The 17,738-nt window shown below is 44.6% G+C and overlaps 1 protein-coding gene, 1 long non-coding RNA gene and 1 pseudogene across 5 annotated transcripts in view; 1 reads left to right on the top strand and 2 right to left on the bottom strand.

The window, feature by feature from the left end:
- Positions 1–4,151, top strand: part of Meis1 (Meis homeobox 1) — a 138,829-nt gene extending 134,678 nt beyond the window's left edge. For 2 of the 3 annotated variants that reach the window (XM_040733161.1, XM_005070399.4), the window contains 2 exons: positions 335–424; positions 2,934–4,151. In XM_040733161.1, the coding sequence (XP_040589095.1) occupies positions 335–424; positions 2,934–3,217 (374 nt within the window). In that variant the 3' untranslated portion in view covers positions 3,218–4,151. Of the gene's footprint in view, positions 1–334; positions 425–735; positions 831–2,933 lie in introns of all 3 variants that reach the window. The other variant, XM_005070400.4, reaches the window with a different exon arrangement.
- Positions 4,152–6,178: 2,027 nt separating this feature from the next.
- Positions 6,179–9,745, bottom strand: LOC121134639. Of its 2 annotated transcripts, XR_005871737.1 has the most exons (3): positions 8,841–9,666; positions 7,697–7,847; positions 6,179–7,598 (listed from the first exon to the last, which is right to left on the bottom strand). It is a non-coding gene; the product is annotated as an uncharacterized LOC121134639 (long non-coding RNA). The 2 variants fall into 2 exon arrangements; XR_005871736.1 differs by having other exon boundaries at positions 6,179–7,847; positions 8,841–9,745.
- Positions 9,746–12,830: 3,085 nt separating this feature from the next.
- LOC101826961 overlaps positions 12,831–17,738 on the bottom strand; it is a 57,716-nt pseudogene continuing 52,808 nt past the window's right edge.

The raw sequence follows: 17,738 nt of genomic DNA, 5'->3' as shown, positions 1-17,738 counted from the left end.
TGAGTCAGTTCCCAGTCAGTCACATTCCAGTAACTCTCGTTTTCTTTCAATGCCCATTATGGAGCTACCAGACAAAATCCCGAGCATAAGTTTTGTTTGTTTGTTTGTTTTGTCTACCCTATTCCTTGAACATAGCACTTGAAACTCAAGTCACTGAAGTACATAGAACTGGTCTGAGAGAAGTAATTAACTTTGGTTTAAAAATGATATCTGTTAGTATGTTCTCTGTGTCCCTCTGGTCTCCTCCCCTTACCTCCCCTCCCCCTGCCCTGCCCTCTACTTCCCTCCCCTCCCCCCTCCTGTTATTAAGAAGCTGTGCTGTGTACTTTTGTAGTCAGCCAAGGAACACCTTATAACCCTGACGGACAGCCAATGGGAGGCTTTGTAATGGATGGCCAGCAGCACATGGGCATCAGGGCCCCAGGTGAGACATGATTTTGTGTGGTTTTCATGTTTAACTCCAGAAGTGTCGTCCTCACCCAGCCCAGTCCCAGTCAGCAGAGGTAAACCCAGCCCACCCTCCGCTTTCTCAAGCTGCCTGCCTCCTGGCCTCGCCTTGCTTTGACATCTGTGCATCTGAGATGCTGCGAAGGGGAAACCAGCACCTTCATGTGCTCAGGATCTCACTGCCTCTTGGCTGGCGTCCAGAACCTGTTTTGTTAAAGGGTCTTTTGGCACTATCTGTTGACTTTGCTCATTTTCTGGCCTCTTCTTGGATTTTTATCTCCCTTCTAGGACCTATGAGTGGAATGGGCATGAATATGGGCATGGAGGGGCAGTGGCACTACATGTAACCTTCATCTAGTTAACCAATCGAAAGCAAGGGGGAAGTAAGTACAAATGGGGTCTTTGTTTTCACTTTGTCCTAGGAGTATTTTTTTTCCTCTTGCATTTTCTCATGTTCTCCTTGCCCATAGCTTCATGCTTGTTCATTATTTCCATTAAATTCGTATTTCTTGCTTCTTTCGCTTTCTTGTTGGTTTTGATCAAGGTTTTAAGCTTATAAATTCTGTGTATGATATACATTTATCCTGTGTGTTGCTATTGTACAGTACTGACCACATGACAAAACAAGAAACAGTCAGGAGGTGGGGGAGTGGGTTGTCATAGCAACAGACTGATTTGCAAAATGTAAGCAGTCTGCAGCAGTGCAAGGAGAGGAAAGAGCATGTCCCCAAAGTGCCATAAATCTGTCTAACCGCAGTTGATGCATGAGTTACATTTCCACACTAACCTGCAAGACACCCAAAAGCCAAACAGAGAACTTCTTTTACGTAAAATAAACACAGCTTTACTTAGGGTAAGTAAAGGCAAATTTGGAGCTTCAGTCAACTAAACTTTGATTTTTTCTTAGTTTATTCCTTTGTCTGTCCATCATAATGGGATTACGTGTGGCAATGGAAAAAGGGAGAATACAAAATAGAGGTGTGCACAGCAGGCTTCAGGGCTTAGCCCAGGCTAATTGACTATATCCAAATTAAGTATGCCATCACTTGCAGTGTGACAAATGGATTTGACTTATTCAGTATACAAAAATAGAGATCATTAATGCAATCTTCAGTGGCAGGCCTAGTGAAGTGAGCCTAGGAAAACTGTCCCAGATTTTTACTCTGACATTTTCTCCCCTAAAAAGACACCCCAGAAATTTGAGTTCAAACAACTAAAACTGTTTTGAACTCCAAAGCCCTAGTTCATCTCCTAAATCACCCCTAACAGCATTGCTCCAGCTTTCTTTTTTGAAATTAAAAGCCACGATTTCAGAGTCTTGGATGTCCCCCTGATTATATTAACACACTATTTAAAATTCTTGCTGAGGCCAAGGGTAATGGGCGCTGGTCGTCTTCTCTGGGTGGGAGTCCAATATGAGTTTAACAATTCACTCTGAAAGCATTCCATTGAGCTTGGGAATCAACAGTCTTATTACCTCATCATGGAATTCTCCAGCTTAGTTAATTTAAATATTGTTTCTTAGTTTCTGGGTCAATTAAATTTAAATGATGTATTTTATGCTTCGTGACCAATTAAATTAATAGGTTATTACAAAAAATATTATCATCTTTTTTGATTAAAGAGCTGTGGGTACAGTATATTTTATAAGCAATTTTCATTAGTTCAAAAATGTTCCTTTAGGCTAGATTAAGCAGCCATTCATTGCCAGAGCCTGGAGACCTTATTCGAAGGTGTTCATCGTATTCACAGTGCGCTATTACTTAGAACTAAAGCCAATTGAACATACTTAGCAATGGCGTTATGCCTTTCACCCTTGATGATGATGGAGCTTATGGTTCTCAGAAACAATACACCCGTCAGTTTCCATCAACCAGAGCAATCCATGCAGAAGGCAAGGGGCCCCCTCAAAGCAAGAGGAGTATTGTTTTAGGTCCAATTTTTCTTATTGTTCTCAAAATCATTGTAAGGTAGACAGGGTTCTGTTAAGCTTTTCTTTTCCTCCAGCTCTAAGAGGCCATGTGGAAGGAATTTATTGATAACTGTTTTGATTTCCCCCCCCCCGAAAGGTACAGGATTTTAAGTGGCACCATTAGTGAGCTTGCCTAGTTTTGCTTCCTGTGAAACACTGAGTGACCACATCAGTGTACACGCTTTTGATAGGGCATATTTCAGGGGACAAAAAAAAAAATGCTTCTTTAGATCAGAACCCAGTGAGGTGATTTTTTTGTTTTCGTTAGCTAGTTTTTAAACTAGACTTGGTAGGAGGACTAATGATGATGGCAATGCAGGGGAAATGGTGGTGAGTTCAGATATCCAGCTTTGACACCTCACACTTTAGTTTCTTCTGTATGATTCAAAAGAATGTTTCCCAAGGCCCTTGATCACAATGGACCCTGGTTTTCATAGAATTGCCAAAAGTCAGAGCCATACTGCTGCTTTTCCATAATATTTTCTTTTTGTTTCTTTCCTTTGAATTTCTACAGGGCTGCAAAGTATGCCAGGGGAGTATGTAGCCCGGGGTGGTCCAATGGGTGTGAGTATGGGACAACCATGTTATACCCAACCCCAGATGCCCCCCCATCCTGCTCAGCTTCGTCATGGGCCCCCCATGCACACGTACATTCCTGGACACCCTCACCACCCAACAGTGATGATGCATGGAGGACCGCCCCACCCTGGAATGCCAATGTCAGCATCAAGCCCCTCGGTTCTTAATACAGGAGACCCGACAATGAGTGGACAAGTCATGGACATTCATGCTCAGTAGCTTAAGGGACTATGCATTGTCTGCAATGGTGACTGATTTCAAATCACATTTTTTGTTGTTTTGTTTTTTTTTCTGCAATGACTATGGAGTTCCATTCTTGACATCTACTTTGGACCAAGGAGCATCCCTAATTCTTCATAGGGACTCTTAAAATGCAGGAAAACCAACTGAAATCAATTTGGGGGACATGCAAAATAACTATATAAGACATTGAAAGAACAAAGAGTGAAATATTGTAAATGCTATTATACTGTTATCCATATTACGTTGTTTCTTATAGATTTTTTAAAAAAAATGTGAAATTTTTCCACACTATGTGTGTTGTTTCCATAGCTCTTCACTTCCTCCAGAAGCCTCCTTACATTAAAAAGCCTTACAGTTACCCTGCAAGGGACAGGAAGGTCTGGTTTGCAGGGTTTTTAGAGCATTAAAATAACTATCAGGCAGAAGAGCCTTTCTTCTTGCCTAGGATTTCAGCCATGTGCGCTCTCTCTTTCTCTCTCTTTTCCTCTCTCTCCCTCTCTCTAGCCTGGGGCTTGAATTTGCATGTCTAATTCATTTACTCACCATATTTGAATTGGCCTGAACAGATGTAAATCGGGAAGGATGGGAAAAACTGCAGTCATCAACAATGATTAATCAGCTGTTGCAGGCAGTGTCTTAAGGAGACTGGTAGGAGGAGGCATGGAAACCAAAAGGCCGCGCGTGTTTAGAAGCCTAATTGTCACATCAAGCATCATTGTCCCCATGCGACAACAACCATCACCTTATACATCACTTCCTGTTCTGTGCGGCTCAAAAACATAGACTGAAGATTTATTTTTAATATGTTGACTTTATTTCTCAGCAGAGCATTGGTCATGTGTGTATTTTTCCATAGTCCCACCTTGGAGCATTTATGTAGACATTGTAAATAAATTTTGTGCAAAAAGGACTGGAGAAATGAACTGTATTATTGCAATTTTTTTTTGTAAAGTAGCATTTTGGTGTGAGTTGGCATGCATACAAGGTTTACTAAGTGGGATAAGCTAATTATACTTTTTGTTGTGGATAAACAAATGCTTGTCAATAGCCTTTTTCTATCAAGAACAACAAGGAGCTAATTATTAATAACAATCATGGCACAATGAGTCTTATAGCATTTTAATGGAATTTGGATTGTATGGGAACTCCAAGTTAAGTTGTAGTCATTGAGCACAGTAATGAAATCAGAATCCATAATAAAAGCAAGCCTATTTTTGTCATTCTGACTTTACTACTTAAAAAAAATGCTCCCCCAATTTTAATGATTAGCATAGTAAATATAACAGTTAGCTGCCTGAGCCATATATATAGTTGAATATATAGTAACCACTGAGCAAATTATTTAACAATAACCACCGGTTTAAGATGACTTAATGAACCGGTAATATCAGCAAAATTAAGAGTAAAAGTCACCAAACTAGCTGTAGACTCAGATTATGTTTGACATTCACCTACACCACCAGTGAAATTATGCTTGCATACAGTGGCAAAGCTAAAGCCCACAGTCAGTCTTTCACCAAGGATATAATCTAGGACAAGCAGTACATGTTTATTAAGAAATTAACTACATAAAATTGAAGAGGCCAGACTTCAAAATCTAATTTTTATAAATATGCTCTATGTTCTCATTGGATAAAACTGGTTATTAACCAATTTTCCAGAACAGCTGTACAGAATTTCTGCATGGCAGCCAGCTAAATGGTTCAAAATAACATGTTTAAGCTGCAATAGCTTATAATTTCACTTAAATAAAATCGCTGCTCTAAAAAGTGCTTCGCAAAGCTAAGAGAAATACACAAATATTTTAATTAAGGCAAATTCATTTCTTAAAAATAAGCCTTTTGGTTGCTTTGGGAACAAAGGATGGGTCAGAGGCCTTAAACCCCAGTCTGACATTCAGGCCCTTGTCACCTTATAAACCCGCCCCCAGTAATCCTGTTTTCTGTTTGGAAAGAGAACCAGCTGTGGGCTGTCTTTACTAGGTGCCGGTGAGTCACTGCCTGTCTCACCTGCTGGGGCAGCAGTGTGCACTCTCACCTTTTGTTTATGGGGCCTTGTTTCGGAACACGTGGATGTGCAAGAGGGAGGCCTAGCCTACTGCACGCAGCCTGGTCCCAGCGCGGCCACCCGCCTCACCCCCACCCCCAGTGACCGGGCCTTCTAACTTTCCAATTTTGTCCCCGAGACAGTTCTACGACTGCATTAAGTAGTCCCGTATTAGTGAAATCATTTTCTGTGATGGTTGGTTAGTAGCAGTTAACAACCATTTATTTACTTTTAAAATTAATAATAAACTTTATAAACTAACCATCCTTTTACTCCTGCCTCTCCAATACATGCCTGGTGAGTCAGCCTTGATTTTCTGGAGGCTCTTACCTAATGGGGGGGCGGGAGGAGCTGGGGGGGAAGGAGCGGAAAGGGGAGGCTTTAAAGGGGGGAAAGAGTGAGTGTAAGCAATTGGGGGGGATACAGAGATTGAAAAGAATCATTATCATTAACGTCCAGGAATTGGAAAAAAAATAAAACAACCTTTTTGTGTCGTGGATTCCCCCCTCGGTGTTCGGATTGTGTGAACCTCACTCCTTAGGTCTCGCTCTTTCTGCCCCCGACACCCTCCTGCTTAATGCTGTTTCAGCTTTTCCTCTTGTAAATTTCAGAGCCAGCTTTGAGGTTATTGAGGACACTTATCGGAAGGAGGGAAATAATAGAGGTGTGGAGAGTGTTTTTGATGTTTCTTAAAGGACAAAAACAAAACGCCCTCCCCTAAACAGGGCACACAATTGTACAGGGTTTTTTTTGGGGTGGGGTGGGGTGGGGGGAGGTCCGCTGGCTGAATGAGACTGTAGGACTTAAGTATTTTTTCCCAAAAATTTAAAAAATATGTTACCCAATCATATTTAATCAAATGTAATTATAACACATTCAAAATGAATAATATGCCTTGGCAGTGTTTTTACTGTTATTGTTCATTGCACGATGTTCGACTGCTTTAGAAGCACAGGAAAGAAGCAAACGCGCTACAAATGGGGAATTACCCTCGTTTAGCATTAAAATTCATTTAGATAAAATTGCCACAAACATTTAAATGGGAAGATTAGTTCCCCCTCACGCCTTATTGCACTCGCTCAATGGTTCCGTTAAGAACATTTTACACGTTGGAAATTCCGTCTTCTCAGACGGCTTGCTGTTTCCTAGTTACACACATTCAAAGCAAAGGCTGCAGCACCGGCAGCCGCAGCAGCGGCAGCAGGGAGGAAAAAAAAAGTTTGGCAACTGCTCTGCAATTCATCCGCTGCGCCCCCTCCTCCCTCCTCACTCACCCCCCTCCATTATGCAGTTCGCAGAGCCTCGAAGAACCAAGTTTGGTTGTACAGTATAGACAACATTAAGCTACAAAGAGAGAGAGAGAGAGAGAGAGAGAGAGAGAGAGAGAGAGAGAGAGAGAGAGAGAGAGAGAGAGAGAGAGAGAGAGAGAGAGAGAGAGAGAGAGAGAGAGAGAGAGAGAGAGAGAGAGAGAGAGAGAGAGAGAGAAGAAAAGGAAGAAGTCGGTGGGTCCCTCACTGCTTCTCCCTCTTCTGTGCAAGGCCGCCCGCACCCCGACCCCAGGGCTCCAGGCACGCTGCTTTGGATCGAGATGTTTCCAGGAAATTCGCCTCTGCTCTTGCTAGTGCGGTGGTGGCAACGTGTTAAAGGCTCAGCTTGCGAAGCCCAGGCACGGTCCAGTCCCTCCCGGCCCTCTTCTCGCCCCACCCCTCCCCCGCCGTCCCCCACCCCGGTTCTTTCTTTAGAGCGGCAGGAAAAGAGGAAAGTCGGCTTCGACTGCCACCTTTTGGGGATTTGGAAAAACGACGCGGTAGGAGGCCGGAGGGAGGCGGAGCTCGGGGATCAAGAGGTGGGTGGTGGGTGGGGAGAAACCCCCTTATGATCCTGCGTCGGAACTGGCGCCCTTAATCTGATGCTTAAATATTTGATGTGGAAAAATTATCCATAAAATTAGTTACTAACAATTTCAAATTGAAATCACTTATCGAATTATAAGCGCATTAAAGCTGCATGGATGGTATTAGGAGTTCCTTGGGAGACTGTCTCCTCGCAGGGAAAAGGGGCCTGCGAGGTTTGCCACGGAGAGAGGTGTCGTCCGTGGAGCCCTGGGGCGGATACGGGACGCGGGAGGCGGCCGGGGTGCGAGGACCCTGGCCGGGCTGAGAGAGGAAGGAGCTGGGTGCCGGATCTCACTCCGGGCAGAAGCGCTTGCTTACTGGACTACTCCCGGGACAAAGTCCAAACGTTGGGAAAGGGGAAAGCTGCTCCTTTTCGCTGGATTCCGAGCCTCCAGTGACGATGCCTTCAGCTCCACCTTTGCAGGAGGGGTGGGTGGGGAGGGGGTTGGAGGAGTGTTCGGCCAGGGTCAGGCTCCCCGTCCCTGATGAAACCGCCGCGCCGTGGCCCGCTTACCCAGCTCCAGCCGCGACTCAGCCGCCCTTGAGTTTCCCCACGCGCGACGTCTGGCCTGGGTCGGGTGTGCGGGCGAGTGAGCCTCGCCATCCCACGCTACTCCGGGCCGCTCTGGGTCTGCACCAGAGTCCTAAGCCTTTCCACTCCCCACCTGAAAGTCAAAGTCAGGAGGTGATTGACTGTCCCCGGAGACTGGTGTCTGAGCAAAATCGTGTGCAGAGAATGCCTACTGAGACACTCGGGGTCCCTTCCCTGGGAACCTCTCAGAGTGGTCTGCTTTTGCTGGCCGCTTTCTTTCTTAGGACTTTGAGAGAGGGAAGCTCCGACTTCCGAATCCCACGACGCTACGGGGAGCGAGAGCCTGGGGGGCGGGGGGTGCCTGGGACAGACAGGTTGGGCAGGAGGGTGGAGTTCCGGAGAGTAGTATTAGCACCCAGGTGTGTTAGGCGGGAGCTCCTTGGGATTACTTTTAAAAAGCCTTGCGAACTCCCCCCCCCCCAATTTGGATCCCGCAGGCCCTTGGCCCTTAGGAAGGCAGTTAAAACAGGAGTTGATGATGCAAGCTCCCAGTGGGCGTTTGGACAGTGTGGAGAGACTTGGGCTTGGGTGTGGGGTGCCCAGTCCGGTTCCGCTTCTTTCCTGCTCTTCTCGGTGCTACTCGGCGCCCACTGGCCCTTTGGCTACCCGTAGCACCGAGGGTGCACACAAAGGAGAGGCTAGGACTCCTCGGTTGTGGAGGGGGGAGCAGGGGGTTGGAAGGGAGAGCTAGGGGTCGGGCTAGGCCCAAGCCCTCACTAATAGGAAGAGGAGGGCTCTCTTTTGCATCGAGCCAGCCTTCAAATACATTTGAAACATCCTCTTCCAAGGCGGAGCTGAAAGGAAAACACAAACAATATATTGGGCAATCCGTTAGAGGTTTACGCTGTAAAGAGTCTTTGCCCTAAAAATGGCACACTAGGGATTTCTATAGGGATGGGAGGCACTTTTAAGGCCTTGGTTTTAACTGTCAGTGACTCCTGCTCTGCCCGTGCTCTCAGTCCATCTCAAGGAAATCCGACAGAGACGCCCTGGATTTAATTTTGAGCTAGTCTTCCTTCCATCGGATGTATAATTCCTGCCCCTGACCACCCACAAGCACACTCACCTCTACCCTAAAGCAGCGTGTTCATGACGACCGGTGATTTTAATTTCCAGACAGAAAACTAGTCTTAGGACATCGCCCATGAGGAGCGCAGAGGATTAAGTCACCTGCTTCATACACCACGGGGGTCTCGATCCTCTCTCGGGCGTCTTTTTTGTGGCTTGGCACTCTGGTTCCAGAAAGAAGTCAGGAACACAGTGCCTCTCTCTCCGGGTTCGAGACCTGGGGTGGCTGGCTGGCTGGCTCTTGGTTCTTGCCTAGGCCTCCCTCGCACCTCCCGCACGTTTCTCCTCCTCCACCCTAAAACTGGCAGGTTCTCCTGATTCACCTGTAGACCGGAGTCTCTAACCCCTCCCAGTCCGTGCAGGAGCGCGCGGGCGTGTGGGGGGGGGCAATCGCTGCAACCAGCTCCAGTTCAAGCCTGCCGACCTCACCCACTTTTCTTGACTTGAGTGGGTGTTGATTGCACAGAGAGATTTCCCCCTTGAAAATTCTCTGGGCATATCCTGGGATTTCAAAGAACCCGATTCCTCCATTTAGGGAGATCGACACCCACTGATAACTCCATCTCTAAGAAACCTAGAATGGCAGCAAACTCCCCAAACAGCCGCCTGCTCCCACCACCGCCGCCCCCGCTGGCACAGAGCAGCGTCTGGCAAGGCGGCGAGGAGATGGAGCCCAGCCACTAGCACAGTCCCTTTCCTGGCCCACCCGCGAGGCGCCACTTTGCCCTGGAGACTTAGTTTCCCCTTGGACAAAAATGGGGCGTGGGGGTGGTAAACAACGTGATGTCTGTGCAAACCTAGACTCCTTAGCCCCTCAGCCCACCCAAAAAACGACTTTGAGACGTGCACTTTCAGGTGTTCTAAAGTGTGAACAGCGAGGTTTGTGTGTCTAGTGAGGGTGGATGAAGGGGAGGAGTCTCCCACTGCTCGCTGCTGCAGTCTTTAATGTCTGCAATAACGAAATGTCTGTGTGGCAGCTGCTGCTGGAGCCAAAACTAACTCTTCGGAAGACGGAAAAGAGTGAAAGGCAAAGAAAGACTGTTCATTTTATTTTTTTTTCCTTTGGTGCCGTTTGGGATGTCATCTGTTTCCTTGGCGACTGTGTTCAGCCCCCGGAGCCCCTGGGCTCCGGATTGTTAGGGGGGGAAGCATGCTATTTCTGCACCGTCATTTATCACTGTCACCGCATAATGATTCCCCTTGCAGCCCCTTATTGATGTTTGTAATTGCATTATCTCATAAAGGAAGATGATCAATGAAACCAAGCCGTGCATTCTGGGGTCAGAGGAAGCCAAAGTACTGTTTGTCCCCTTTAATACAACAAGTACTCATTATCTTTAGGTCTGCATTCGAAAAATGATCTGGTCTGTGGCTGACCCTGTCGGACACCCAACACTTTCTAAAACGCGGTTTGTGTAACCTTTTGCTTAAATGCTAAATCAAGTACCTGTCTTGCATCTCAACGAAACAAATGCTGAATGAGAATGCGAAGAGCGTCTTTTGCTTTTCTTCTTCTCCCGTGTTTTGTGTTGTTTTTTCCAGGGGAGGGAGGGGCGTGATCTTCCGAAGACACCTGAGATTTTTCCACTGTAACTAGTAAGATGTGTAACGTAGGAAAGGCAACCCCATCACAGGGACCTAATGAATGAAAAGGACTGGGAGGGAAGGGAAGCAACACAGTCCGGAGGAGCTTCTAACAAGGTCGGTGTTAAGAGTGCAGAATAAAACCACATCCGGTTTAATTAATAAGAGCAATAAACTGAAATAATTCCCCATAATTCTGACCTTCCTTCTGCCTCTTACAGAGACACATCTCTTCCCTTTAGATGAATGACTGTTGTGCCTGTTCGATTCTCAACAATAAACAAATCAGTTTCATATTCTATTTCTAAAACCACCTACAAAGTCAAGCAAAGAAAAAGTTCATTTGCCCATTATGGCAGTATTTAGCAGAGTAGAAACGCCCCGCTAATACTCAATGGAGTTCATGTAATCCCATGAAAATCAAGTCATCTCATTGCAGAGGAGTAAATGAAAAATGCAAAGGAGAAAGGGTCTAAGTGTAATTTCAAACTAAATGCATTATTGGGCTGTCAGAGTGAAACCAGGATTGCTTGTGGGAAGGGTGGACATCCACTCAGTTCACATTTAACTTCAAGGTTTTAGGAAGGAAATGTGTGCCCTGGATTTGGTTATCTTTGTAATTTGTGGGACGAGGAGGCACTGAGACAGCTCTAACTCATTTAAGTACGGAACTGAACAAAAAGCTTATTTTAAGTATTTCAAGGCTATATAACCAAAAGGAAAAGTTTCTATGTTGAAAAGGAGTGCCCTCTATTATGTTAATAAGATCAAAAAGGGGGAAGGGGAAGGAAGAGGAAAAGAACAGAAAGACTAAATCCCGGTGTTTTCTTTATTAAATGGTAAAATTCTAAATTAAGGAGGTAATGTTGTAAGTGAAAAAAACAAAATGGAAAACTTTGAGCATAGTTAACACACAGACTACTTAGATAAAAGTTGGCTTGAATAATATGGCACCTTGACATTCAAGCTTAAATTGAATGATCATAAAACAAAGAGATAAGATATCCCCACATGGAAAAATAATGTTAATGACAAAGCTAGAAAAAAAGTTTTAACCATGTTGTCCATCAATTATTTCTTGACTTAGAAGGCAGAACCTTTCATAAAATATTATTACTCAGAAAAATATCAAGGCACTCTGAAATGGTGTTTTGTGTTATTTAAATGTTCTGACACTTTCCTCCCTTGAAAATGCTCAAGCCAAAATGGACACGGGGCCACACATATCTTTAGAATAAATTGTGCATTGTTAGCATAAAATATTAAGGGGATATAAACTTTCGGCTTTGCCAGTTGAGAGAGGTTTTCTAGCATAGTACTTTGATTTTCAAAACACACAAGTGAAATCTCCTGGTCTTAAAATAATTGTTCAAAAATCTTCCTCTTACTGTGTTAGGGATGTGGCATTATGTACATTTTCTATTTTTAATATATAGCCCACGGTTAAAATAATGAAAAATTAGTCTCGTTTCAGAAATTATTTATTTATGGACTGAACATGATTAAAACATAAACACACAAACTGCAGCTGCAACAGAAAAAAAACTTGATTTACGGTTATTAAATCTTTGGTGGCCGCGTTAATGTTTCTTTTTCTACCTTCCATTTGCATTTTAATCTATCGAATCTTTACAGTTTTGCTGCTTCCTATTTCAGTGATTGATTACAGATAGAAGGGAGAAGAACAAAAACAAGCCTAGCTTTTCTTTTCCTTTCTGCACTTTCTTTTTCTCCACCCCCCCTCCTCCACTTCCCCTGGGTGGATTTCGGAAACTTTCTCTCGATGCTAATGTAGACAGAACAAATTAATTCTGCTCTTTTAAATGTCAAGGATATAAATAAAAAATGTTTTCTGTCCCAAACGTGAATATTTTCCCAGACGATTTTTGAGTCCTAAAGGATCACTCCAGCAAAACGCAATTAACAAGCTCACACCACACACACACACACACACACACACACACACACACACACACACACACACACACCGGCGGGGTGGATAGATAGAACCTAAATTAAAGAAAGGTGAGAAGTTCACCATCCTTCCATCCTTAGTCTCTCTCTCTCTCTCTCTCTCTCTCTCTCTCTCTCTCTCTCTCTCTCTCTCTCTCTCTCTCTCTCTCTCTCTCTCTCTCTCTCTCTCCTCCCCCCCCCCCCCCGCCCTGGTTTGGTTTATTTGTGATCTGAGTCACACAAACAGAAACCTTGCTTGGTGGGGGGCTGGCTGTGTGAACCTGCTGTCGAGGGACCTGCACTGTGGAGACAATAGGGAAAGCCGCGCAGGTCCACCGGCTTTCTTCCCTCTCCGGGCAGTAAACGCCCGGTTGCCCCTAATCGCCCGCACTCTCCTCACAGGCCACCCCAGCTCCTAGGGGCTCTCGCAGTCCACTCCGCGGGGTGCGCGTCACTTTTGGCGCTGCAGCGCGGCCAGGGGTGGCGGTGCTTTGGGAAGGGGCCGGCGGGTCTTTGGCTGAGCTCCTCGTCCCCCGCAGGGCGGAGGGCCCCTGGGCTTCTCCGGGGCTCCGGCGGGGACTGGACAGCGCCTGGCGTCGGGCTTGCGGGTGGCAGCTGGGGCTCGAGCCTGGGAGCCCGCCGGGGTGCCGGGTGAGCTCAGGTGTGAATGCTCCTCCTCCTTCCCCGAGTTCCCTCCCGGCCTAAGCCGGGGTGCTGGGCTTGGGGTGCCCGGCTGCCAGGGAAGCTCGGCGAGGCAAGGTCCGACTGCCCAGGACTGTCCCGGCTGCTGGCGCTCGCGTCCATGCGTGGCGCACTGTACCCGCGTGGAGCGCCAGCCCTGGAAAGTGGGGATGCTGGGATCCCCAAGAATGGCCACACAGCCACACGAGAGAGAACTACTCTGGGCAGTCCTCCCTCTGCCTGGTCCTGGATGCCCGCCCGAGGATGCGGGCGAGTGTGGACTCAGACCTTCTCCCTGGGACCCGCCGCTTCACTCCGAACTTGAGTGCCGTCCTTCCTCCCAGAGCCCCCACCGGTGGGTGGGGGCGCCTTATTAATGGGACGCACAACGCAGTAAAAATAAGAGAGGGGAGAGAAGAAAAAGATATTTGATCTGGGCCGGCCGACCCTTTGTCTTGAAGCAGATTAGGCAGTCAGAAATAGGAAAAATAGTAAATGTAGGACAGGAAAAATTATTGTGTTCACGAAATATAAAAATGATCCGAGAGAGCTTGTACCTCAAGGGGTGAAGATAGATCCTTGTAAAAGGGTGAAAAGACAAGACCGAAAGATTTAAAGGGAAAGAAGCGGCAGATTATTAAGAAAGTAATAGTAAGGTGTCCCACACACTACAGTTTTATTGTTGGGTAGTAACTACCCGACTTATTTATTGCTGGGGCCATATAATAGAGGTAATGACCGCAAACTCAAGATAAATTCTTAGGCGCCCCGCCGGTCAATTCTTTTTTATTTAGGGGAGAAAGCCTGAAAGGTGAGCGTCGTCGCCTCCCTCCTAGAAGATCCGTCTTGCTTTCTACCGCATTATAAGCATGACATGCAAATAAATAAACGCCGCCGGCTTTGCGTGGGGAGGCCTGCAGGATTTATTCTAGACGAAGGAGGAACATACGAGGAATATGAATTTCCGCAGGAGCTTCGGAGTGATTCCTTCTCGCTTGCTTTCCGCCGCCCTCTGCTCTTGGGTTCCCTCCCTTCCCGTGGGAGCATAGAGTCCCCAGATAAAAACATTAATATGTCATGTCTCAACTCCTTATTCCTTGACATATATGTCTGGGGAGGAATAGGGGCATTGCAGAATGCAAAATGGGTCCCCAAAGCAGGATGCTTAGACGGATTGAGTTTGACAAAGGGAAGGTGGCTAGCAATTACTGTGTACAGCGGAGGGAGGCAATATCAGAAGTATACGGATATCATTTTGAAATATTTGAAATGGTCCGGAAGTTTGCAGTCCCAAATCTGGTGTAGGCCCTCATGAGCTGGACAGCTGTGAGGGAGCCTCCGGACTCCTTGGGGCTTGCCCATTCTCCTTGGGTTCTTTTCCCTGAAACTGGTGGTCAAACACACCCCTCCAGGGAGGTTAGGGAATCAAAGACCACCAGGGTCAGACAGCAGCCGCTGGTCTCAGATACAGCCTGACTGAAGAGGCTTCCGGAAGATGTGTCTTTCCAGATGGGTTCTGCACCACCTGAGCCTGCCAGGAGGGTCACCATCCTGCCTAGGTGAATTTAGAATCCTCCGCTCACACTTTTTCCTTCCTCATTTTTTGGGGGGGATAATATTCAGACATATAGTGTTTCATCCTCACAATAGCCACTTATGTTTAGGACTCTCTTTGATCTATGTTCGGGCGGGGGGGGGGGAAATACACCTGACAATGAACTGGGAGATTAAAAAAAAAAAAGACCCACCGAGAAAACGGGTGGGGAGGACCCAGGACGCCCCAAGGAAGGTGCCACTGCTGCAGGCTCAACTCGCCCGCAGCCGCAAGCCTCAGCTAGAGGAGGTAGGGAGAGGGGAAGTTGAGACCAGCTGCGGGAGAGAGGCAGGCTGCTCTTGTAACTTTGGAGGGCTTATGAGGACTGAATTAAGAGGCGGAAAGCTCGGACAACTACTGCTTACAATATTGTTGTCATTCAGACACAGCTTTATCTTTGAGTTCCCATGATTTCCAAAATCTCATAAATCATTATCTTCAGAGCCTTCAATATTTCTTTGAGTATTTTACAAGTGGATTGCAGAGGCCATTTATGAAGCAAAATGACACATCTTTTAATCTTTTGAACATTAAAGTATATCCCACCAAGTTGCCGCCTCAAAATAGTGAAAAATAACAAAAAAGAAATTAAGCTCATTACATGAAAAAGTAACAAGTGTTTTGCTCTCAGCCTGGCCAGTTGCCTGTGCACTTCAAAGGATGATAAAGTAATGGTTTCCAGAGTTTATAAGTAATTAAGCTATTATTCAGGGAATTGATGTAACAGCTCTATTCACAGGACTTTCTACTGAGACTAGCCTGAGAAAAATCTTCAGAGACCCAGATTTTAATAATTAAAAAATGAAAACTATTTTCATTTTAAAAGCACTGGAAAAAAGTAAGCCGATGGAGTTCCTCTCTGTGATGCATGGAAGTCATTGGGAGAGATGAGAGGAAAATGGAAATGCCATTGTCTCTGAGACTAAAGCATGAGAAAGAGAGCTAACCTTTTCAAAAGCTGATTTTTAAAGATTCAGTCAACTTAATTCATCTAAACATCAGAGTCATGAGATGTGTATCTGTACTTACAGAATTCCAGAAAGGAAAATTAAAACTCTAAAGAATTTAATCGTTTATTTGCTAAATTTTGGTATCTGGTAACAAGGCAATGAATGGCAAAAAATGTTGAGTTTGAGTTTTGCAATCTAAAATGGATTTTTTGATCATAGATTAAGATAAAGAGGATGTTTAAAAAACTTTTTGAAACATGTTATTGTAGTTATATGTATGTACCTCACCAAGTGCTTATTATTTTAGAAGTAATTAGATTTTCACTAAGTAGGAATGAAACAATATCCATTTAAAAAATAGGACTTTAAAAAGAAGCGGTGAATTATTTTGTAAAGTTGAGCAAAATATATGACACTTTAGCAGACATTTGTAATGCATGTAATAATTATTTACTATTATACTTTTAGCTTTGTATTTTTGTCTTGCTGTATGGCCCTGGCTGGTCTGGAACCTTCTGTGTAGACCAGACTGGCTTGCAATTTGAGGTGATCCTCCTGCTTCTGCCTCCTGAATGCAGGGATTATAGGCATGCATTACCACACCTGGCAATATTTAGCATTTTAATGTAACTTTCCTTATTATTGCACTAGCTCTGCTCTTTGACATAGAAAAATACTGTTTTCATTTTCACATGAATAATTTAAAAATAATAGAATTTTCATATTGGGAGGAAATGACTTCAAACAACAACAAGATGTGACACCAAAAACCTAAGTAAGCACCCATAAGATTTTATTTGCAGTAAAAGAAAAAATCTGGACAAATTACAATGTGTGTTGTCTAGTATTCACACTGCTGGCCACAAAAATCATGAGTAGGTTCTAACAAAAGATTTCCACTCCTCTTAACATAGTAACAAAGAAACAAAAATAACTCTAGCAACAACAACAAAAAACTAAATAGCAAATAAAACAAAACATAGTTTTTCAGATAAATTTCCTCTTAAATTACAATTTGGAATTTGGTGGAGAATATGAGCAAGGGTCTCTATTGCTTTGTGGTCTTTACATAAATTCTGACAATTTAGATCTCTCATATGTCAGAATGTCTGATCCAATGCTTGCTGTAATAATTTCCGTGTATTCTAATAAACTAACAGTGCATTATTGCAAAGAAATGCAAAAGCATGTCAGTTAGTAGTAATGCATTCCCAATTGTCTGCCACCTTCCAGTAATTGACCTTCTCGACACCAGACACCCTGGGATTCGCTTGTGGACACTTAGCTATTTCTACTGGCTTCATTAAAGAAAGACGATTGTGACTTTGTTACAATTGGCACCTGCAGTATTTCACAGGACACAAGGGCCATACCTTGCCAAGTCAGCGGCTATAGTGATTCACACCAGCCCAGGAAGTCAACTCTAGGCAAATTTGTAATGTTAATATGCTGCTATGATTAAGAAAAATGAATTATTCTTGCACATCCTGCCATAATCTTCCGAGGACAATTAGTATTCTGTTTTCTGATTTCCTTGTGGTCAAAATATTGCTGTATTAAAGGGTGCAATGATTGTTTGATGTTGCAACTTAATGGTTAAGAGTTTCATAACATGTAATTTAAAATGTTCACACTAACACAATACACTTAGAAAAGTGCTTGTTGTGCCATACCTGCAAATTAGTTTAAAAGGGACCACTTTCAGATGTCTATCTTAGTGTCTAGATTTCCAGGCTCTCTGGCCAGTAATTCTGACTCAATAGAATAATAGGTGAAACCTATCACTTGTGGATCGGTTTCCCAATCTTTAAATTACATTGAGAAATTTTCATTTTGAGAATTATTTTTTCACAGAAAATTAAGAACTGCTTTAAAGAATACTGAGTTATAATGCTCCAGTACACAGAGTGGTTTAGAATTTTTTCCAGAGGAACCTGGACTCAGAGGGGACTGCTTCAATGCTCCCCAAGTTCTAAAGTCTCCATAGAACTTGAAAACACTTTCTTTTGATTTTTACCTGCACAGTAACCAGAGGCAAATGCTCAGAGGACTTACTACGCTTGTCACTTGTCATGCTGTAGTGAACTAGACAGTGACTTTACTGATGGCTGGGTGGTGATCCAACAGATTGAAG

Source organism: Mesocricetus auratus, unplaced genomic scaffold (genome assembly GCF_017639785.1).
Source record: "Mesocricetus auratus isolate SY011 unplaced genomic scaffold, BCM_Maur_2.0 Super-Scaffold_100029, whole genome shotgun sequence".
In the NCBI taxonomy this organism is placed as follows: Eukaryota; Metazoa; Chordata; class Mammalia; order Rodentia; family Cricetidae; genus Mesocricetus; species Mesocricetus auratus.
Note: the sequence above shows the minus strand (reverse complement) of the source record. Positions and strands in the feature narration are given on the sequence as shown.